At 39.7% G+C, this 25345-nt stretch overlaps 1 protein-coding gene across 1 annotated transcript in view; it reads right to left on the bottom strand.

The window, feature by feature from the left end:
* Positions 1 to 25345, bottom strand: part of LOC102421459 (S-adenosyl-L-methionine-dependent tRNA 4-demethylwyosine synthase) — a 116869-nt gene that overhangs the window by 29223 nt on the left and 62301 nt on the right. The window contains exons 11-12 of the mRNA XM_006088280.3: positions 11379 to 11556; positions 6822 to 6957 (exon numbers count right to left, since the gene is read on the bottom strand). Coding sequence (XP_006088342.1) covers positions 6822 to 6957; positions 11379 to 11556 — 314 coding nt within the window. The remainder of the gene's footprint in view (positions 1 to 6821; positions 6958 to 11378; positions 11557 to 25345) is intronic.

The raw sequence follows: 25345 nt of genomic DNA, 5'->3' as shown, positions 1-25345 counted from the left end.
CTCATCAGAAAAACTCTAAAACTGATGGAAATAAAGCTAATATACTCCAAGGGTTACTCAAATTCCATTTACATGATTTTTAACATTTCCAACTTGTCAAAGGGAAAATACCTTTTTTACCCACTGTGTGGCTGGATGAAGTGAAAGTGCAAATGACTGAATATAAATAGTATGTATCTCAATCCAATATCTCAGACTACGAATGAACTAATGGCATACTTTTTTTTTATTCCTAAAAAGGTGGCAAATGAATGTTTGCCACATATACTAGCTTCTTATGGACCATGTCAGAGGAGCAAGTTACCTTCATGTTGCCATAAATCAAATAGAAGTCATAGTTTCCACAATCTCATTTCCCTAATGTACTAATAAGGCCTTCAAATGTCAATTTGAGAAAGTGCTGCCTTCTTCCTGGGTTCAATAAGCAAAAGAAATTAGCTTCTGACCATTCTTTTTAATGTCCCTTTCTTCCAAACTCGCTTCATAAATCAAACACAATGATTCTCATAAAAAGGTTCAATTCTAATCTCCAAAATGGCAATACCTAAGCTAAAAATTTAAAGATAAGCCTTGAGATGAATGGCCTTGAATGATTCCATTTGGAAGAAATTGAAGAGGATGAAATCTATGGCGTGGCCGGCAAAAAGGCCCATTGGTCTCTTGATGGGAGAATGAAGACTTTCTTGATATCCATTTGTGGCAATGGGTCTCAATCATTTTTAACCCCAAAGCACTTTTGATAAGCATAGAAATTTTGCTTTAATGCTATTTGAAATTTCAAAGTAAGCAGCACTAAAAAGAAATGGGAAGTAATGGTCATTTTTTAAAATGTCTGTTCAAACTACCTGGGTCCCTTAGAGTGTCCCTCCCAACCCTCTGCCAGATGAAAATCTATGTACATAGATCACTAGGAATAACTCTACCTTTCAAATAGGCCTTGTTAAGTGACTGTAGTTCCAAGTTGGTGTCCACACTATCACTAACTCTTTTTAATCTTACTAAAAACATTGTGCTGAATGAGTATAAAGAATCCCAAGGCAAAAAAAAAAAAAAAAAAAAAATTCCGAGGCACTAATGAAACCATTACTCTAGAAATTAGGAATAAGGAATAAAACATACCTCTAAGATACAAAAAGATCAACTATCTCTTACATCTTCCTTTCTATCTACATGTTCATGTTCAAACCTCCTACACTTCAAATCAAGCAACCAATAACATCCCCCAAACAAACCCCAAAGGCTCCTGTCTTGTCTCCTTTCTAAGATACCATTTGTTCTTTGTCCTTCTTACAAGCATTATGCAATCTGCCTTCCCATCTCCACAAAACCATTGAGATTACTTTGGTAATGAGCATCAATAACTTTCTATATGTACAATATTTGAATTTCCCTCACCACCAATTAATTGATTTCTTCTTTTATCTTGATTATTTCCTTCTTCCTAAGAGGTTTATTTTGCTGTTACCTGTCTAACATTTGAATTTAATACTTAGTTCACTGATGGGAGATTGCTAGTTGCCTTACAGTACTTATTTTCCCCTTCTTCCTCATTAGCAGAATGCCTAAACTATGTAGTGACAACAGTACACTCAGCAGAAATATTACATTTCCTAGCCTTCCTCAGCAGGATGTGACTAAGAGACTCAGTTCTGGCCAATAAGAGGTAAATGGAAGTGTTATGAAAATCATCTTAAAAAGAAGAGTGCCCTTCTTGTACCCATCCTTGTACTGCGTGCTCAAAATGAAAGCTGTAATGCCAACATAATGGCTGGAGCTCTAGCAAATGTTCTGAACCAGGAAGTAAACATCAGGATGAAAGTCATATGTTGACTGTCAGGAGAAAGACAGGAACCTAGGTCTCTGATGATTCTGTGAAGCTAATGAGTAGGAAAAAACTCGCCTTCTCTCCTGTGTTTCTCCTTTACTCTCGCACTGCTATCACATTCACAACACTTCTGAACCTAGTTGTGTGGGGGCTTTTCCCACACCAAGCAATTGTGTGACACCCACTGGGTATCCTACCATTTAACTCAATCCTGGCACTATCTGGAGACAGTGTCAGATCCCACAGGTTAAGGACTCAGTCCACAAGACTGCTCCCACCGCACTTTAGATGACAATTACAAGTCCAGGTTATCACCTGTGCAGAAGCTGTTCAGCTGGAGGTTCCCACAATCCCCACCTTGGCTTCAATTAATTTGCTAGAGTGGCTCACAGAATTCAAGTTAACAGTTTACTTACTATCAGTTTATTATAAAAGAATATGATAAACGGTACAGATTAACATCCAGATGGATGAGATGTGTAGGGCAAGGTATATATGTGGCAAGGACCGAGGAGCTTCCATGCCCCTTCCCAGCACCTCTGTATGTTCAGCAGCCCAGAAGCTGCCTGAATCCTTGGGAGTTTTATGGAGACTTCACCATGTAGGCATGATGGATCATTAACTTAAATTTCCAACCACTCTCCTCTCTCTAGAGAAGTGGGGAAGGGGAGACTGAAAATTTCAAGCTTCTAATCTTGGCTTGGTCTTTCTGGTGACTGATCCTCATCCAACAACCATATAGGAGCCCACCCAGAGCTATCTCATTGAAACAAATGATGCTCCTGGTACTCTCATCACTTAGGAATTTACAAGGGTCTTACTGGCTCTGTGTTAGGAACCAGGGGGGCACACACACACACACACACACACACACATCTCACAGTGACTAAGATGAAAGACTAAGCTATCTTTAACATGAAGGTCATGGAGAAATTTTAATAGCATGATAAAATGCTTATGTCCCAACATTAACAAAAATAAGAAGCATATAAAATTGAATCATATGTAAGAAAGCACTCCTGTCCTCATTACCTCCAAAAAAGGATTAAATAGTACTTCAAAACATCTCAAGGTCCTTGAATTATAGGTAATTTCTTTCCTTGCTCCTTTACATTTCTCTTTACTTCCCCAAAGTTTCTATAATGAACATGTAATATTTTTATAATCAGAACTAGAGGCCTGGTGCATGAATTCATGCAACAGTGGGGTCCCTCGAGCTGGCCTGCACCCCCTCACAATACAGGACCCCTCGGGGAATGTCGGAGGCCTGGTGCATGGATTCGGCCCGATCCCTGCAGGCCAGGCTGAGGGACCCCACTGGTGCACGAATCCATGCACCGGGCCTCTAGTATGCATATCAGATCTTTGGTTAATCTCTTCCTGCTCTCCACCCCCTTCCCCCTGAGATTCATCAGTCTGTTCCATGTTCCTATGCCTGTGCTTTGAGCGTCTGGCCCTGGTGGTCAGTGCGTGTCATAGCTACCGGTAGAATGGTCGAATGGTCGGACATTTAGCATATTAGCCTTTTATATATACAGATATTTTTATAATAAGGTTTAATAGTAAATGTTTTTTTAATCTGAAAATTGTGGGCCACATGGATACATTGGTCTATTGAAATATTAGATACAGAGCAATCTCATTAATGTACAACAATGGCACGTTACTCCAATAATGTCAGGTCAGAGCATGCTCACATCTGTAGAAAGAGGGCTAATGTTCAGTTTTGATATCCAAGCGTGTATAAGACAGGGAATTATTTTTGTCTTTTTTATTTTCAAAAATTAGATTTCAAGAATATTGATTTTATTGCTTAAACATGAAAAAGGATTAATTACTTCAATTTCCTACTAGATCTTCAATTTGGCCTAATAATGGGCCAACAGAAACACATCTGGTCACACTGCTGATAAAAGTCTACTGGCAAAGGTAGGCAGTGTTGTCTTGTACAAGATGGATTTCTCTTTTTTAAAAACAGAACTGTATGACAAATAGCTGTTGTGAACGGAAATTAAAGCTAACACATTTTTTTGCTGTTATCTAGAAGGAATTGCTTTTTAGCCCCACATACTCAAGTACCAATAGATTTCTGGCCTCATATTTGAAAAGAAACATTTTGACAAAGGATAAAGATCTGGAAAAATAAACATCATATTTTCTACGAGTAAAAACACAAAAAATGCTACCTTCTACTTTGGGTTGCACTAGCTCATAAATACACTTGAGACAAATCAAAATTCTTTCTTTATAAAGTTCAAGAAATTTTCTTCAAATGCCTTTCCTTGCTCAGGTATACAAAACGACTAAACAAGTAACAAAACAGTATAGATGTTCTAATTAAAATATCTGGAACAGCACTTTTAAAAAAAAATGAAATATCAGATTATATTAGTAATATGTTTGACCTACCTAATATAGTTACAGCATACAAGTTTTATTTTTAAGTGTTAAACAACAGTAAAACAGATCTTTTGTGATAGTATCTACTATACCAGTGGTCGGCAAACTACGGCTACCGAGCCACATGCGGCTCTTTGGCCCCTTGAGTGTGGCTCTTCCACAAAATACCAACTTCTGCGACTTCTGCGCATGGGCCATGAAGTTTCAATCGCACTGTACATGTGCGCCCGCACGTGGTATTTTGTGGAAGAGCCACAATCAAGGGGCCAAAGAGCCGCATGTGGCTCGCGAGCTGCAGTTTGCCGACCACTGTACTATACCAATAATATCAAATATTCAAAAGGCAATAACAGCCCAGCCGATGTGGCTTAGTGGCTGAGCGTTGACCTATGAACCAGGAGGTCACGGTTCAATTCCCGGTCAGGGCACATGCTCGGGTTGCAGGTTTAATCCCCAGTAGGCGGCATGTAGGAGGCAGCCAATCAATGATTCTCTCTTATTGATGTTTCTATCTCTCCCTCTCCCTCTCCCTCCCTCTCTGAAATCAATAAAAAATATATTTTTTTAAAAAGGCAGTAACATCACAAACTAATTTCAAGACAACTTTTCATTTAAAGAGCAACTTCCTGACATAAATCTTTCTTAAATGACAACAAAAATAATACAAGTATGAGAAATATAAACTCTTAATTGTTACAAAATGCCCTAATCTGCAGGAAGTTTAAATAGCCTAAATTACATAGAAACAATAATAATATATAAGAAGCTCATAGGTTAGAAAATACTGTAAAATTTCAAATTATTTCTTACTATCAGTGAGTCAACCCAGAGCACTTGAGTTGACATATAAAGGCTTATAACTTCAGGAAAAGAATTCACTTTGTGGGAAATATGGCCAAAGCAGAAAAAACAAGCTATTAAGCCATTTTACCTACTAATGCCTCCTCCTCACCTTCCAACACTGACTCAGAATACAGTTAAATAACAGTCTTAGATGTGTCTGACATTGCCAGCTCCTGCTGTTTACTCCCACCTAAATCCATTCTGACTTATATGCTATGTATCTCCTACTTGTTTGTCTCAGCAACAAGTGAAGAGAATATGGCTGAAGGTGAAGTCCAAGGACAGAAATTTTAGGAACCCAAGAAGCACCAGAACTACTAGCTTTATAAATAACCTAAGACAGATTAGAAACCAAAGTAATGCCAATTTTGCATTTCTTAAATAATGTCACTATTAATTGCCCAAAAAAAGCATTGACTTAAATTCTCCAGCATAAAATTGGAAAAAAAATTTAATCAGCTCTGGTGAGTTTCCACAAATTCGCTCATTTAAAAAACATTTCTTAAATACCATAAAATACGCTGTGTTAGACATCATGTGGGACTCAGACATGAGTAACTCATCTAGTTGGGGAAAGAAGACAGAATAAAACAGAAGAAATGAAGTGCTTTTATAGATATAAAACTCAGGAAGAGAGAAAGGGACAGTTAATTGCAACTGGAAAAGGCTTCACATGGTAGAGGTAGTAATGAAGCTGAGACTTGAAGGTTGCAAAAATGTCTACAAATCAAAGTATTGGAAAGAAAGAACATTCTAGGCTCTGAAAGACTGCTGGGCACATTCTCAGGGATGACAACATAAGCAGGGAAGTGCAGCACTCCTGGGGAATGTCATGAACAATGCCTCTGGAAATGCATGCTGGGCAGAGGAGAGAAAGGAAGGTTTTCTGGGTCAGTGACTCCCATAACTGGCTGCATATTGAGTCACCTGAGTTGTTTGAAATGCAGATTATCAAATCCTAGTAGAAACAGAAAATTTTAATTTTTTTAAGCCTCAACAGTAATTCTTACTTTCAGTCAGATTTTAGTACAGTATGACAAACTGCAGGATCGAACCAAAGAAGTAGAACTAACAGAAAATACAAACTACTGAGATGTGAGGTTAATGGAAAAGAAGTACCAGAAGTTTACTTAAGGTCTAAACAAATAGGAAAGTAAGTACATGATAGGAGAACACAACACGTAAGAAGGGCCAAATGTCTGTAGGAAAAGACATCACAATTGGATATTCTGAGGTTGAGATCCTGATCAGATAGGAAACTTAGTTCTACAAATTCAGGAAAAATAACTTCATATTTAAACATATACTATATGCTACCCTAGCCAGTTTGGCTCAATTGATAGAGCGTCGGCCTGCGGACTGAAAGGTCCGAGTTCAATTCTGGCCAAGAGCACATGCCCAGGTTGCGAGCTTGATCCCCATTAAGGGGCATGCAGGAGGCAGCCAGTCAATGATTCTCTCTCATCATTGATGTTTCTATCTCTCTCTCTCTCTCCCTTCCTCTCTGAAATCAATAAAAATATATTTTTTAAAAAACCAAACATATACTATATGCTGACACCTCTTCTTTGGGTTGCTGTGAACTGCTACTCTCTCCCCCAATACATAAAGGACATATATATTACAAACTTAAGAACTCAAATATTTGTTAAACAATAAAAGTTGAAGATTTTATTTAGTCTTTTTTTTTTTAACAAAAAAGGAAAAAAACCTCCTTCATTTTATTTTCTTTTAAAGATGTCATAATTTTTACCTTTGCTGCCAAGGCTTTCAAACTGTCCAGGAATCTTTGCCAGAAGTCCTTGAAGAGTGGGCGGTCAATTTTCTTCAGGCTGTCTTTGGTGCTGGCATCCACGCTGACGTATAGCTGGGTAACCGGTTTGAGATTCCTTGGTAGTTTAAAAATAAAAACAATAAACACAACAATAAAAAAATAGTGTTATGCCTATTTCAGGCTTTCATGATGTAAAATTACAATCTGTAATAGATGTGGCTATTAAACATTTCACTGGGTCTAGAGCAGCCGTGGGCAAACTACGGCCCGTGGGCTGGATCCGGCCTGTTTGAAATGAATAAAACTAAAAAAAAAAAAAGACCGTACCCTTTTATGTAATGATGTTTACTTTGAATTTATATTAGTTCACACAAACACTCCATCCATGCTTTTGTTCCGGCCCTCCAGTCCAGTTTAAGAACCCATTGTGGCCCTCGAGTCAAAAAGTTTGCCCACCCCTGGTCTAGAGGCTTCTACTTCTCCCAGAAGACTGAAACAAAGATTTTAATCATGTGATAGAATGGGATGTTGAGTATTTTTTTTTAAATGACTGGTCACCATCCCTAATAAACTGAAAACATTCAATTAAAACCGGCCCCTCTTCAAACACTAGGTATTAGTGGAAAGTACACAAAACAAGATCTGGCTTAGTCAAAGCTTACACAGTTGAAATCTCACAACCATGTGGGGTCTGTGCTGATGGACCACTTTCCATCATCAATTGAAACAAGAAACAACCCCAAAAGCCCAAGCCTTCTTTAAAGGGCAGAAAAAGCCACACAATGCCTCACCTATGCCTAAGGGCAGAATTGGGTTCAAAGCCAAGCTTGCGTGGGCAATGACTATTCCCAATGACTATTCCGGGAGCTTTAAGCAATGCAGAGCTAGGACAGCAACCAAGCACTTACAAAGGACTCATTCATTTCATAATGTCATTCTTATCTACTAGATTTCTTGCCAGTTTTGTTTTAAGCCCAGATTGTATTTTTTCCAAAGTCTTTCTGTTCTCTCTTCAAATGGGCCTCATAATTCATTCTCTTCAATAAATTTAGACCTAGAAAGAAGGAAATCCCCCCTTAATAATCCTATGACCAAATCCTTCCACTATTAATTTTCTATTACTATTCTACAATTTGTATTTACCACTAGAATGTTACTTACGCATTTTGTTTCAAAATCTATGCATTTTTAAAAACTGAAATATAATTCACATGCCATAAAATTCACCATCAAAATGGTTTATGTGCTTTTTATGTCTATCAGTACCAGCCTTATCAATCTTTGAGTATAAGACCTTGAAGGACAGAAACTATATTTTTCTTTTTATCCAGCCATATAGGCAGACACTGAAAGCTACCTTTTAGTTGACTTCAGCTGACAGAACATTTAAGGGCATGTAGGCCAAACAAATGATTGCAATGATCTGGCTTATTGATATATGGAAAAATCAGAAAGGTCTCATTAAAGGTGGAGAAGCTCTGAGCAAAGTTAGGAAAGAAGTGATTAAAATATTGGCAGACTCTCATTGCTTTAATCCCTCTTCAGCATTGAGATACAAAGGGAATCCTTAAAAGTTCAGGAATGTGTCACTAATGAGCCAAGATATCAATTACTAAAAATGCGAAACAATAGCATATGTAATGGCAGCATCCTGTCTCATCACTATTTTGCTGGCACCTCTTTAACAACAAATAAGCTATGCTACCTTAATGGTACTTTATGTTCCACAAAAAATAAAAATAAAGAAGACTATTTTAATGGATACTATTGGGTTATCATTATCTGATACTTATGAGACTTTGTTATAAAGCTGTCTGATGCAAAGTAGGAACTGGCCTGACCTCTTCACTATGCCTCCATAACTACTTAAGATTATGAACAGTAAATTCCAAAGGCCATGGTTATTTTACAAACCTCCATCATTTGCAAAAAAAGGAAGCCCTGGACACTGACAGTACCAATAAGGGACTTTATCAATACTAAATGTCTGAGGTGCTATAATGAAGGAAGTCTACAGATTTCTTGCCAGGAAGCAGAGAAAGAATGGAGAAGAGGGAACGTCCCTGGGAATTATAACTTATTCAAAGGCAGTAAAAGTACGTTGGAAAATTTTTCTGAACTCAGGGATCTAATGTTTGCCTGGTATGGGCCTCTATTCCCAGGAAAGGAATTGGGCTCCCAACATGGTCATTTGTCCATTCTATACAGAGACAGCATCATTTTAATTCCCCAAAAGCAAAACATGTTTTATCCTTAAAATCATCAAAATAATTGCTGTGCCTGAGACTCTCACATTGCTGCTGAGAACAATAAAAAGGACTAATATCAATACAATCCTAAGCCCAATACCCAGTGATAATGCCCAATGAACTGTGATATGATTATTGTGATGACTCTTCATCCTGTTAATTTTAAATCCGAGTTGAGAATGATCATATATGAAATGCATTGTAATTGAACATAAAAATCCCTCTCCCTTTTTTTTTCCTATAGAGATGTAGGCCTACTAATTTCTACAGAAAGGAAAAAAGGGAGAGGAATTTATGTCTGTAAGAAGTCAAGTGGATTAAATAGTAAGTTTGTTGACCCTATTGGACAAAAAAAAAAAATCCAAAAATGGCCTAAACTTTCAATACCAGAATCCCTAAGACAATCGGGAGCTGTCACATCAGGCCAAATAATTTGGGAGGAAGAGAGAAGGAGAAGATTTACTGAGCACTCATCATGTACTGAGTGCACTGTGCTATGTTTGACCTTTCTTGTTCAGTTCATTGAATCCTCATAATAAACAAGGTACTTGCTACTTATGCCCATTTTAGAGATGATGAAACTAAGGTTCAAAGAGATTAAGGAGCTTGTTCAAGGATCCACAAAAAAGATGTGGATAATCTTGTATTTAATAATTTCAACAAGATTCAAGCCTAGAAGTACTCCAGAGCCTGTGTTCCTAGCCCTGTGCCACAAGGCCTCCATCAAAATGGCCAGATCATAGGCAGTGCAGCTCGAGCCTCTCATCACAGAAACCCAAAAGTAATATTTCAAGCCTCACAGCAGTATATCTCTAAGTGTGCTCAGGGCCAGCTGGATCAGCAGCACATGGAGCCCTGGCCAGTGTGGCTCAATGATGAGAGTGTTGGCCTGCACACCAAAGGGTCTTGGGTTCAATTCCCAGTCAAGGGTAATTACCTGGGATGCGGATTCGCTCCTGCCTCCTGTGGGGGCATGTGCAGGAAGCAACCAGTCGATGTGTCTCTCTCACATGGATGTTTCTGTTTCTCTCTCTCTCTCTCTCTCTCTCTCTCTCTCTCTCTCTCTCTCTCCCCCTCCCCTCCCTCCCTTCCAGTCTCTCTGAAAAGCAATGGGAAAAATATCCTCAGGTGAGGATAAATAAATAAATAAATAAATATTTTTTTTTTAAAAAAGGAAGCACATGAAAATGCAAGTTCTTGGGCCTCTCCCAAGACTGAATCAGCCTCCAGAAATGGGGCCTTAAAAAGTATGTCAGTATTTTAGTTTCAAGAACGTCTCAACATTGATGAAAGAAATTGAAGACATAAATAGATGGGAAGATATTCCATGTTCACAGATCAGAAAAATTAATATCGTTAAAATGTCCATAATACCCAAAGCCATCTATAGATTCATTAAAATCCCTATCAAAATTCCAATGGCAACTTTTTACAGAAATAGAAAGAACAATCTTAAAATTCATATAGAACTATAAAAGATGTTGAATAGCCAAAGTAATCCTGAGAAAGAACAAAGCTGGAGGCATTATACTTCCTGATTTCAAACTATACTACAAAGCTATAGTATGCAAAACAATAGGATACTGGCATTAAAAACAAAAACAAACAAACACCCACATATGTTTATGAAAGGAATCGAGAGTCCAAAAAATAAACCCACCATATATGGTCAACTCATATTTGACAAGGGAGCCAAGAATTCTCAATGTGGAAAGGACAGTCTCTTCCATAAATGATGCTGGGACAACTGAATATTCACATGGGGGAAAAAATTATATTGGACCCCTATATTACACCACTCAGAAAAATTAAGTCAAAATGAATGAAAAACTTAAATATAATACCTGAAACTGTAAAAGTCCTAGAAGAAAACACAGGGTAAAAGCTTGACATTTTGGTCTTGGCAACAATGTTTTGGATATGACACCAAAAGTGCAAGCAACCAAGGCAAAAATAAATAAGTGGAACCATATCAAACTAAAAAGCTTCTGCACAACAAAAGACATAATCAACAAAATGAAAAGGAAACCTACAGAATGGGAAAAAATATTTGCAAATCAATATCCAAAATATATAAGATCTTCAAAAAATTAAAAATAGAACTACCATATGATCCAGCAATCCCACTTTGGGGTATATATCCAAAGGAAATGAAATCAGTATCTTCAAGAGATATATGCACCCCAAACTTCAAGACAGCATTATTCACAACAGCCAAGACAAGGAAACAACCTAAGCATCTGTTTACAGGTTCAAGCAGCGTATCGTAATAAGCTGGGTCACTCACCTGATTTCCACAGGGAATTGTGCATTTGTGACCAGGAAACTGGAGATTTTACACTCATGGAGTAGCTTCAAAAACCTGTTGATTTCTGGGTACATGATGGGTTCTCCCACAAGGGACAATGCACAGTGCTTTACTGTCATTCCTTCTTTAAAACGTTCTTCTTTGACACCTGGTACACCTGGAAAACACAGTGAAAATGATCATGCTCAATAAGGCACAGATAGAGGAAAACTACTTTTATTTTTCTTTATTAAAATTTTTACATTTTTCCTAATGGTTCCTTGATTTTAGAAGGTGAATTTATTTTTTATATGAGCCAGATACTAAAAAATGAGGGCCCAAGGGGAAAAAAAATCTAGAATTATTGAAACAGGAAAATCAGTCACCAATAGTTTTAGTACTAATTAAATTATGTCAATACAAGCAGGCAAAACTAACTCTATTAGCTAATTACTTGAGAAATACAGAACATATTACATTCCTTAATTTGCTTAGCTCTGCATTCTTTCATGTTTGTATAAGTAAATGAACTCAATATATCTACATAAGGAAAAGCCTCGTCTAGACCATTCACTTCCCCCTTCATTTCTCAAGCTGTTTCTTTGCAAATATTAATAAAATTGAAAAACTCTAGCTAGACTAAGGAAAAAAAGAGAAAAGACTTAAATAAACAAAATCAGAAATAAAAAAGAGAAGTTACAACAGACACCACAGAAATAAAAAGGACTATACAAGAATACTATGGAAGGCTATATGCCACCAAATTTGATAACCTAGAAGAAATGGACAAGTTCTTAGAAATATATAACGTTCCTAGACTGAACCATGAAGAACTGGAAAACCTAAACAGACCAATCAACAGTAAAGAAATGGAAACAGTCATTAAGGCGTCCCTTAATGGTCCAAGACCATGTGGCTTCACTAGTGAATTCTACCAAACAGTCAAAGAAGATTTAATACCTATCCTTCTCAAACTCTTCCAAATAATTAAAGAGACGCAATACTTCTAACTCATTTTATGAGGCCAACATTACCCTCATACCAAAACCTGGCAGGACAACTCAATAAAAGAAAATTGCAGACCAATATCTCTGATGAATATATCATATCAAATACAGCAATACATTAAAAAAAAATAAATCACAATTAAGTGTGGTTCAACCAGGGGCACAAGGATGGTTCAACGTATGCAAATTGATCCATGTGCTACACATTAACAAAATAAAAGATAACAAAATCATATGATCATATAAAAAATGCAGAAAATCATTTGACAGATGACAACATCTATTTATGATGAAAACACTCAATAAAATGGGTATAAAAGGAAAGTACCTCAATATAATAAAAGCCATATATGATAAACCCTCACTTAATACACTCAATGGCAAAAAACTGAAAGCTTGTCCTCTGAGATCAGGAAAAAGACAAAGTGCTCACTCTCCTCACTGTTATTCAACACAGCACTGCAAGTCCTAGCCAGAGCAATCAGGCAAGAGAAAGAAATAAAAGGTATCCAAATTGGGAATGAAGAAGTAAAATTGTCACCTTTTACAAGATGACATGATTCTTCATATAGAAAACCCTAAGGACTCCACCAAAAGACTACTAGAAACAATAAACAAATACAGTAAAGTTGCAGGATGCAAAATCAATATACCAAATCCATTGTGTTCCTATATACTAACAACAAATATGAGAAAGGGAAATAAAGACAACAATCCCATTTACACTTTTAACAAAAACGATAAAATGCCTAGGAATAAACTAAACAAAGAGAGTAAAGGGCCTGTACACTGAAAAACTACAAGACATTGTTGGGGGGAAAGAAATCGAAAAAGACACAAAGAAATGGGAAGATATTCCATGTTCTTGGATTGGAAGAATTAACATTGTTTAAATGGCCATATTACCAAACTCAATCTACATATTTAAGCATTCCTCATAAAAATCCCAATGGTATTTTTAAAAGATATACAATAAAATCATAAAATTTGTATGGAACCACACAAAACACTGACTGGATAGCCAAAGCAATCTGGTGCTGGGGGGGTGGGGGGCGGAGAGGAGGGGGCAACAAAGCTGGAGGCATCAGACTCCCAGACTTCAAATTATACTACAAAGTTGCAATAATCAAAACAGTATCATACTGGTAGAAAAACAGACCAATGAGACAGAACCTAGAGCCCAGAAATATGCCCATATTTATGGGCAACTAATTTTTTATAAAGAAGCCAAAAACATACAATGGAAAAAAGAAAGCCTCTTCAATAAATGGTGGGAAAATTGAAAAGCCACATTAAAAAAAATGAAACTAGACTTCTATTTGACACCATACACAAAAATTAACTCAAAATGGATCAAAGACCTAAAACAATAAAATACATAGAAGAAAATAAAGGTACTAAACTTATGGACCTTGGTCTCAGAGGATATAGAAATTTGACACCAAAGGCAGGAAAGTAAAAGTAAAAATAAATAAATGGAACTATATGCAAAAGAAAGAAACCATCAACAAAACAAAAGAAACCATCAACAAAACAAAAGAAACCATCAATAAACAAAAAGGCAACCAACTAAATGGGAGAAAATATTTGCAAATAATACTTCCTATTAGGGGCTAGCTAATATCCAAATTATATAAAGAACTCATACAACTCAACAACAAAAAAACAATCCGATTTTAAAAGTGGGCAAAGGACCTAAAACAGACACTTTTCTCAAATGCCCAACAAATATATGAAAACATGGTCAACTTCACTAGCTATAAAGAAAATGTAAATCAAAACCACAATGAGATAGTAACTCACACCTGTTAGAATGGTTGTTATCAATAAGACAAGAAATAAGTATTGGAGAGGATGTGGAGAAAAGGAACCCTCATACACTGCTGGTGAGAGTGTAAAATGTTACAGCCACTATAGAAAAGAGTATGAAGGTTCCTCAAAAAATTAAGAATAGATCTAACTACCAATATTACCCAGCAATCTGTTCTTCTGGGTATATAACTGGAAATTTTGAAAACATGTATTCATTCAGATACATGTACCCCTATGTTCATTGCAGTATTATTCATGGTATCTAAGACATGGAAAAATCATAAGTATCCGTTGATGGATGACTGGATAAAGATACATACAATGGAATATGACTCAGCTTTAAGAAAGGGTGAAATGCTGACATTTGGGACAATGTGGGTAGATCTTGACAGTTATCATGCTAAGGGAAATAGTCAGATGAAAAAGGGCAAGAACCATATGATTTCGCTCACATGTAGGATATAAAACAGAAAGCAACAGAAGAACAAACAAATTCACTGACACAGACAACAGTATGGTGGTGACCAGAAGGGAAGTGGAGTGGTGGGAGATTGAAGAAGGTAAAGGGGGTCAAACATGGTGATGAAAGGAGACTAGATGTTGGGTAGTGAGCACACAATAGCATATACAGATGATGCATTATAGAATCGTACACTTGGAACTTATATAATGTTACTAACCACTATCACCCTAATAATTTTAAAAGAACCAATTGATGAAATATTCACGTTAAGTGGATTAAACAAAAACATAGATAATTTCATTTTTTAAAAACCTTGTGGGCAAACTTTTTAAAGTAATAATTTCCCTTTTCTTTTTACTGAAAAGGTTTTATCACGCACGGTGTGAGGGGAGGCTAATTTTTTTCAAAAGTAAGCCTTGAGAACAAAGCCTTGGTTCTCTCATTCAAAAAGCACAATTCTATTCTGTGCTAAATGCCAGAGGCTATTACAGTGTTCCTCTCAAAAACAAGGTCCTTGGGGACTCAACTGCATGCCTTCCTTCACTGTCCTCAAAGAAATGTGTCAGAAAAGACGACATCCTCTAAATTTCTAATGGAAAGAAGTCCTGGAGCAGGAAGACAGTCCAGGGAACAGCACACATTACATTTCATTAGGAATCTATTCCCCACTGTCTGTCTCTGTCTTTCTGTGTCTCTCTCTAGCACAATCTGTTCTCTTGCTTCCCTATACCATATCCCTTTCACAACTAAACCCTGCTTTGTTATTCTGACTTACTTTTGTTGTTTTTTCTGAAGTATGTTTTCTGACCTTTCTCTTATCCTGAACAGCCACTTGATCCTGGACAATCACTAGTCATCAGATCAACTATGAAACATACCTCATTCTCATTTCACTGAAAAACTCTAGAGTAGTAACTTCAGATTCCAGACATTTCACTCTAATGTTATAGCAATAAGCTGCATAACACAGAAATAAACATGATATACTGTTAAGCATAGAGTATGTCTATTTCTTATTTGGGGGGGCAGTTAATAATAAATCTTTATTCTGAATACTTTCTTATATCTTTTTTATTGAGTTATCATTGACATATATGAATATTCCTATTTTTATTTTTTTATATTTTATTGATTTTTTTACAGAGAGGAAGGGATAAGGATAGAGAGTTAGAAACATCGATGAGAGAGAAACATCGATCAGCTGCCTCCTGCACACCCCCTACTGGGGATGTACCCGCAACCAAGGTACATGCCCTTGACCAGAATCGAACCTGGGACCCTTTAGTCCTCAGGCCAACACTCTATCCACTGAGCCAAACCGGTCAGGGCTATCCTATTTTTAAAGATTGGACCAATTTAAAATAAAATATTCCCTACTTTCTTTTTATAACAATACAGTTCCTGACCAAAGATCTTCCTAAGAAACCCTCCTGGCTGAACGTCATATACTATAATATATGTTTGCCATAGCAACTGCCACTGTGAGGTGTTCCATAAATAAGCTTCAGAAAACAATTAGCAGGTAGTGTTCTCTTCCCCACCTCCACATTTCTTTTGGATGTGTACTTCAGCATACCTCCTTTGTGAAAACTTTTGGGGATCTTTTATTTTTTGCCTTACTTCACTTCTAGCTTAAACTACAGATAAAAACATCTAGCAACAAATGATGTCTTTTCATCTTTCAGCTTCAGCACTGAGGCCATTCTAATAAGGGTTCATTCGTGCGATGTCTGTTGAACTGATGGGAAACTGAGCTAAAGAAACCCAGCCCCAGCCTGTTTGGCTCAGTAGATAAGAGTGTTGGCCTTCGGACCAAAGGGGCCCAGGTTCAATTCCAGTCAAGGGCATGTACCTCAGTTGCAGGCTCCTCCCTCCTGCAGGAGGCAACCAATCAATGTGTTTCTCTCACATCAATGTTTCTCTCTGTCTTTCTCTTTCTCTTCCACTCTCCCTAAAAATCGACGGAAAAATATCATCTGGTGAGAATTAATTTTTAAAAAAAAGAAAGAAACCCAGCCCCATTCTCTAATATTTGGCGGTGAGGGTGGGATGGGGCAGGCAGCATTATAAAAAGATGCTGAGTTGCACTAAAATCTGACCCATTTGTAATCAATATAAAGTTAATTCTGCATGTGTATAAAGGGAAAGCTAATAAAGGTTATGAAAAGAAAGATGGTTTAATGATCCCATGAAATAACTGAGAAGACTGATTGCCCTTGGAAATGAGAACAGAAGCACAAAAGGAAGCATTTAAAACATCAAAATATCTTCAAAGTCCGTTCAAGGCTGGCCACTCAGCTAAAGCTGGAAACTCAGAGGCAACAATACCCACAACAAGAATCATCCTACACAAAAATAAAATCATAAAATGACTGGACCAGACCCAGGGGAGAGAGCAGGCGTTCATCCTGGGGGTGGGAAAGCACCCTATAAAACAAAGAACTCCAAGCCAGAGTAGGGGAAAATGTTAATGAGTTAAGAGTGGACTTCTAAAGAGAGACTAAAGTGAAGAAAACCCAAAATATAACAAACTAAGAAGAAAATCGCTTCAAACCTTTGAGAATTACCTGTAATTTCCAATTTATAGAAATCCTGTTCTAAGCTTTTCTGTTTCAACATGAAATTCATTATTAAAATAAAGATTAAGTTCATTGTTCAAATCCCCAAATATCAAATTAACTTGTTATATACCTGAACTACAGTACTAATAAATCTATTTCAATATCACCTAATCAAATTCAAATATCTTTTCTTTTTTTAAAAATATATTTTATTGATTTTTACAGAAAGGAAGGAAGAGAGATAGAGAGTTAGAAACATCAATCAGCTGCCTCTTGCACACCCCCTACTGGGGATGTGCCCGCAACCAAGGTACATGCCCTTGACCGGAATCGAACCTGGGACCCTTCAGTCCGCAGGCCAATGCTCTATCCACTGAGCCAAACCGGATAGGGCTCAAATATCTTTTCTATAGGAAAATGTATCCCAAGTTTCAACCAAGGAAACCAGAAACACTTTTCCTTTTTTTGTTGTTTTTTTGTTTTAGCTTTTTAAGCCACAAGGGGACACAGGGTATAGTATTGGGGCTCTACTAAGGAAACTCTAATATGGGTGTGGAAGAAGACAAAGGGGACCTAGTTTCCTGCAGGGTATCTGTAAGTGAGTAACTCTGTGTCACATGTGTCACTTCTCCAGGCCAATCTCTATTGAGTTCAGATTTGGAGTAGACAGAAAACAGACTCTCCACCAGGAGCTGAAATGAGATCTGGACTTACATTTCTGCATCTTTAGAGTTGAAAAGTAGGATGCATGTCAGAGCTGCACCCAAAGGAATACTGAGTTCAGAAGAGGTAGAGTGACTTGGATTAGCCTCATCGTCCTCAGTCTGAGGCTGAATATCCACAAATGAGGGTGACCTGTTTTATTTATACCCTGTCTCCTAGATATGAAAGAAAGATAGAACATAAAGATTTCACTGACTGAAGGAGGAATTCAAGTTCATAAATAAGAAAATTTCAGACTATAACCATTGATAAAGACTGAATGAAGTTACAAAATTTCCCCCTTAGGCATTCTAACTGCTATTCAGGATTCATTTGTCCATAGACATACTCTCTATTCTTTCTCTCGATAATCCAACAATCCTATATCTGTCATTCCCCTAGAAGACCATATTTTTTAATAGAGAGGGAGAGAGAGAGAGAAACACTGATCGATGCCTTCAGTATGTGCCCCGACCAGGGATCGAACACACAACCTGGATATGTACCCTGACAGGGAATCAAAACCACAACCTTTTGGAGTATAGGACGATGCTCCAGCCAACTGAGCTAACCAGCCAGGGCAAGACAATGTATTTTTGAAAACTCTCATTTCTTATGCCATGTGAACTTGAAGACAAACCATTTGAAGTGCCTACTGATTAACGTAAGTACAAGGTTACTAAGGAGATATACCTTTCTGCATAGGACAAGGCTTGCTAACGAGTTAGTCGGACAACAGTGAACTGAAGGTCATCACCACCAATTCACTGTCAAAGGAGACCCCAAGTTGGAGTGGGGTGAGGGGGAAGATTTTATTCAATGAAAACAGCTCAATTGTGAAGCAACTCTGTTGTGAGACAGCTCAGGCATGAAACAGCAGTCGAAGTGGCTCTGCCATTACACCACCAGCTCCAGTGTTACAGCTTTGGCTGGTGAAATAGTCTTCGATGGTAACAAAGTGTGCTCTGTTGAGATAGAGGTGAAGCTGGCTTATATAGAGAAGACTGCCACACCCTGGTCCCTGATTGGACCATTTCTATGCAAGTAACTCTAAATCCACAGTTTGATCCAAACAGCATTTTCTTGATTGGCTGGAATGGAGCCACTCTGATTGGTTGGTAAAGATGGAAATGAAGATTTAGTTGCAAAGCCCCAATTGGTTAGGGCAGGTCTTCAGCTCATTGGTTAAGCCAAGGAGCTTATTTAAAAGGTCCAGGAACGTGGTACAGGAGGCAGGCAGCTCAGTGTAGCTTTTTCCATAAGTGCAGAGAGCATAAGAAGCCTCTGTTTAGCAATGACTATACTAGTAGTCTTTGTTTATAAATTTGAGACAAATTAAACATCAGGAGTCCTTTTTAACAGGCACGTTCATTCTCAGGGTCAACATAACAAAGAGCATGTGCACACTGAGCTCACCTAACACATGTCATAATGTGAATAAATCTGCCTCATGAATTATTCATTACTTATTTCCATTTAAAGTGCATTTGCAAAAGTGTTCCTGTCAGAAGAATTACTATCAAAACTTAGATTGTCATTCCATGTCAAGGACACCTCAGAATGGAAAAATGAATGTCTATTCCTCAGGGCTGCTTCCTCCCCACACAAACTGCCTGGGACACAATTCATTTAGGAAGATTCTCCGATGTCCAGAAAACATACATCCTCAGTCAGCACCCCATTGTTTAAGGGTTCAATTAGCTCTTTAAGTGTCACCACAAAAGGCCCTGGCCCTGAGCGGTTCTGCCTAAGACGGCCTATAGTGTGTGGGTTCCTAACTTCATGCAGGAAAGACTTTGCAATAAGAGTCCAGGTGATTTTGAGAGTATGTTTATTAAAGCCGGAGACAGGGAACACAGCAAGGACTTAGGATAGAACAAGCGACAAATGACAGCCTAGATGGGGCTGCTTTGGCTCCCTAGAAATGTTATAGGAAAGAAGTGAGCCAAGACGGGGCTGCAGTCAGCTGAGAAGTAATAGTCACAGTGACAGGAGTGAGCCAAGGCTGGGCTGACGCAAACTCACTGAAAAGTCAGAGAAAAGAGGGCCTTGGACACAGGTTTGGGGGAATGTCTGGGTCAAGCTGATGCTGCCTGCTACTCCCCTGTGTTGCAAGTCTGGTGGGGACCCTTAGAGTTTAGGTGAAAGTTCATACTTGAGAAAGAAATGGCAGGGGCCAGGCTAATGTGTGGCTCAGTGGATTGAGTGTCATCCCATGTACCAAGAGGTCACTGGTTCAATTTCTGATCAGGGCACATGCCCAGGTTGTGGGCTTGATCCCCAGTAGAGGGAGTGCAGGAGGCAGCCAATCAATGTTTCTCTCTTTCCCCCTCTCCCTTCCTCTCTATCAATAAAAACAGAAGTAGGCAAATTGGCTGGACCATGGTACCCAGATATTTGGTTAAACTTTATTCTGGATGTTTCTGTGAAGGTGACTTTTGGATGAGATTAACATTTAAGTCAGTGAGCTCTGAGTAAAGCAGAGGCCCTTCACAATGTGGATGAACTTCATCCAATCTGTTGAAAACCTTGACAGAACAAAGGCTGACCTCCCTTAAGAAAGAAGGAATACTGCCAACAGACAGCCTATAGACTCAAACTGCAACTCTTCCCAAGTCCCCAGCCTGCTAGTATATACCATTCACTTTTTTTTTTCCTGGACAATCATGTGAGCAAATTCCTTAAATCAATCTCCCTATCAATCTCTATCTACACACACACCCACCAACACAAGATTCTGTTGACTCTGTTTCTCTGGAGAATTCTGACAATACATTATCCAAAGGAAAACACACCTTTGCCTTAAAATTTATTTAAAAGCATACAGTTTATTTGAAGATCAACAATCAATACTATTAACCAAGTCAACAATAGTCTAAGAAAAGCTATTCAAATTCCAGATGTGGAGACTTACTAGCTCTTGACCAGTTTCATTTAACTTACCAAAAGACTGATAAAAGACACTGCTTTATCCAAATAAGAGAAAGTAATTTGTTTAAAAAAAAAGTGGTTGAGATTAAAAGTCAAGATGAAATATTAAAATATTTATTAGCATCTTTGCAGGTGTACAAAATTACATCATATAGACACACACAAGTGTATACAGATAAACTTTCCCCAGAAAATTCATATTTATTGTAGAACTAGAGGCCCGGTGCACAAAAATTTGTGCACTCAGAGGGGAGTCCCTCAGCCTGGCCTGTGCCCTCTCACAGTCTGGGACCCCTCAGGGGATGTCCACCTGCTGGCTTAGGCCCACTCCCCGGGGGATCAGGCCAAAGCTGGCAGTCAGACATCCCTCTGACAGCCCGGGAGCCCTTGGGGGATGTCCACTTGCCAGCGGGGAGCAGGCCTAAGCTGCAGTCGGACATCCTTAGCGCTGCTGAGGAGGCAGGAGAGGCTCCTGCCCCCACTGCTGTGCTGGCAGCCATCAGCCTGGCTTGTGGCTGAGCAAAGCTCCCCCTGTGGGAGCGCACTGACCACCAGGGGGCAGCTCCTGCATTGAGCGTCTGCCCCCTGGTGGTCAGTGTGTGTCATAGTGACCAGTTATTCCCAGTCGTTCTGCTGTTGGGGTCAATTTGCATATTACCCTTTTATTATAAAGGATAGAGGCCTGGTGCACGGGTGGGGGCCGGCTGGTTTGCCCTGAAGGGTGTCCCGATCAGGGTGGGGGTCCCACTGGGGTGCCTGGCCAGCCTGGGTGAGGGGCTGAGGGCCGTTTTCAGGCTGGCCACACCCCCTTCAGGGTGGGGGTCCCCACTGGGGTGCCTGGCCAGCCTGGGTGAGGGGATGATGGGTGTTTGCAGGCTGGTCAAGCCTCCCAGTGGGGACCTTCACCCATGGGGGTGTGGTCAGCCTGGGTGAGGGGCTGAGGGCCGTTTTCAGGCTGGCCACACCCCCCAGCGACCCAAGCTCCCAACCTCTCCTTTTTTTCTTTTATTCAGCGCCTCCTTGAGCGGAGGCCAGGGCGGGCTGGAAGCGGGTATCTGGGATTTATTTTCTTCTATAGTTGAAACTTTGTAGCCTTGAGCAGAGCCGAGGGCCAGCCAGGGCAGGCGGGAAGCTTGGCTTCCTCCATCGCCAGGGGCAACCCAAGCCTCCCGCTCGCTCCAGCTCCGTGGCCGCTGCCATCTTAGTTGGGTTAATTTGCATACTCGCTTTCTGATTGGCTGATGGGCATGGCTTGTGGGTGTAGCGGAGTGGCAGAGTGATGGTTAATTTGCATGTTTCTCTTTTATTAGTATAGGTTATATACCTGAAACTATATAATTTTATTAACCAATGTCACCCCAAGTCACCCCAATAAATTCAATTTTTAAAATAATTTAATTTTAGCAGAACCAAGATGGTGGCATAGGTAAACACCAGAGTTTGCTGCCTCGAACAACCACTTTAAAAATACAACTAAAAGATGGAACGGACATCATCCAGAACCACAGGAAGGCTGGCTGAGTGGAAATCGTACAACTAGAAGGAAAGAGAAAACCATATCGAGACTCAGAGGAGGCGCAGTGCGGAAGTGAAATACTAAGGTGCGAAGGTTGCATGTGGAGTGGGCTGGCGGCTGAGGGCGCGGTTGTCGTTTTCAATTGGGAGGGAGTCTCAGGCTCTGAACTCCAGTTCCGGGCGAGTCTCTAGGGACCCAGACTCATACGGGAGAAGCGGGACTGTCTGGCATCGGTCGGAACTCGAGGGCAGCTTTTTCTCCGAGGGGCTTGCAGCGATTACCGGGACATTGAGAAGCAAACCTCTGAGGGCAGGACTCAGAGGAGCAATAACTGCTAGCCCCGCCCTGTTGATCCCGTGGGACCCGCCCAAGCCCTGCAGGGAGGCCTTTGCTGAATAGCTGCAGGCAAAGGCTAGATTAGCACCTCCCTAGAGATCCAGGAGCCAGGAAGCCCAGAGGTCAGAGTGGGACCATCCAGTTTGCAGCTCTGTGGAACCATAAAAGACATACTCAAGGGGCAGACTCAGTGAGCACCAAAGCCCCATTGAAGCAAGTCTTGCCCCAGAGGGGTGTCTCCAGCACAGAAGTTCTTCCACTGCAGACACAGCTGATTCTCACAACCAATTGGCCTGGAGGTCAATTCCTCCCAGTGATAACTACAACAATCAAGGCTTAACCACAACAAGACTGTGCACAAAGCCCACAAGGGGGTGCACCAAGAGTGTCTACCTCAGGTAATTGGAACACTTAGCACAGAAAGGCACTCTATCCACACAGCGAAGCATAAAAAATGCCGAGACAAAGAAACAGGACACAAATGACAGAAATGGAGGAAAGAAAAATGCTGGATATAGAGTTCAAAACCACACTTTTAAGGTCTTTAAAGAACTGTTTAGAAGCCGCCGATAAATTGAGTAAGGCCCTCGAAAAGACTGGTGAGACCGCCGATAAATGTAGTGAGATCCTCGAAAAGACTGGTAAGACCGCCGATAAATGTAGTGAGATCCTCAAGAAATCTAATGAGACCCTCGATGTTGTGATAAAGGACCAATTAGAAATTAAGCATACACTGACTGAAATAAAGAATATTATACAGACTCCCAACAGCAGACCAGAGGAGCGCAAGAATCAAGTCAAAGATTTGAAATATGAAGAAGCAAAAAACACCCACCTGGAAAAGCAAAATGAAAAAAGAATCCAAAAATACGAAGATAGTGTAAGGAGCCTCTGGGACAGCTTCAAGCGTACCAACATCAGAATTATAGGGGTGCCAGAAGAAGAGAGAGAGCAAGATATTGAAAACCTATTTGAAGAAATAATGACAGAAAATTTCCCCTACCTGGTGAAAGAAATAGACTTACAAGTCCAGGAAGCGCATAGAACCCCAAACAAAAGGAATCCAAAGAGGACCACACCAAGACACATCATAATTGAAATGCCAAGAGCAAAAGACAAAGAGAGTATCCTAAAAGCAGCAAGAGAAAGAAAGTCAGTTACCTACAAGGGAGTATCCATACGACTGTCAGCTGATTTCTCAACAGAAACTTTGCAGGCCAGAAGGGAGTGGCAAGAAATATTCAAAGTGATCAATGCCAAGAACCTACAACCAAGATTACTTTATCCAGCAAAGCTATCATTCAGAAGTGAAGGTCAGATAAAGAGCTTCACAGATAAGAAAAAGCTAAAGGAGTTCATCACCACCAAACCAGTATTATATGAAATGCTGAAAGGCATCCTTTAAGAAGAGGAGGAAGAAGAAAAAGGTAAAGATACAAACTATGAACAACAAATACACATCTATCAACAAGTGAATCTAAAAATCAAGTGAATAAATAATCTGATGAACAGTATGAACTGATGATTGCAAGAGAATCAGTGACATAGAAAGGGAATGGACTGACTATTCTTGGGGGGGGAAAGGGGTGTGGGGGGTGCGGGAAGACATTGTACAATAATCGTGCACCTATGGATGAGGACAGTGGGTTGGGAGTGAGGGCTGAGGGTGGGGTGGGAACTGGGTGGAGGGGAGTTATGGTGGGAAAAAAGAGGAACCAATGTAATAATCTGAACAATAAAGATTTAATTTAAAAAAAATAATAAATAAATAAATAAAAAATAAAAAAAATATATAAAAAAATAATTTAATTTTAGCCTGGCCAATGTGGCTCAGTAGTTGAGTGTTGACCTAGGAACCAAGAGGTCACTGGTTTGAATCCCAGTCAGGGCACATGCCCAGTAGGGGCCATACAGATGTTTCTCTCTCTCATCGATGTTTCTATCTCTCTATCCTTCTCCCTTCCTCTCTCTCTAAAAATCAATAAAGGGAAAAATTAAAAATTAAAAATAAGTTAATTTTTAAAAAAGAATAAAGGTATAATTATTGACTATACATTACTATTGGTCTTGAATCATTATTTGCATTACTTCCCTCAATTTCTCATAAGAAATAAGGACAATGATAAGAAGTACTATCCCATATAATAAAAGGCTAATATGCAAATCGACCGAATGGCGGAAAGACTGGTCGCTATGACGCGCACTGACCACGAGGGGGGGCAGACGCTCAACACAGGAGCTGCCACCTGGTAGTCAGTGTGCTCCCACAGAAACTGGGCTCATGGCTGGCGAGCGCAGCTGCGGTGGCGGGGGCATCTCCCGCCTCCGCGGCAGCACTAAGGATGTCCAACTGACAGGTTAGGCCCCTCAGTCGGACATCTCCCGAGGACTCCCAGACTGCAAGAGGGTGCAGGCCAGGCTGTGCGCCCCCCCCCCCCCCCCAGTGCACGAATTTCGTGCACTGGGTCTCTAGTCCTATATAATAAAAGACTAATATGCAAATTGACCAAACGGCAGAACAACCGGTCGCTATGACGCACAATGACCACCAGGGGGCAGACGCTCAACCCAGGAGCTGTCCCCTGGTGGTCAGTGCACTCCCTCGCCGCTCAGCCAAAAGCTGGCAAGTTGGGCTCACA

This window comes from Myotis lucifugus, unplaced genomic scaffold (assembly GCF_000147115.1).
Source record: "Myotis lucifugus unplaced genomic scaffold, Myoluc2.0 scaffold_45, whole genome shotgun sequence".
Classification (NCBI taxonomy): Eukaryota; Metazoa; Chordata; class Mammalia; order Chiroptera; family Vespertilionidae; genus Myotis; species Myotis lucifugus.
The sequence above is the reverse complement of the archived record's forward strand: the minus strand, read 5'-3'. Positions and strand labels throughout refer to the sequence as shown.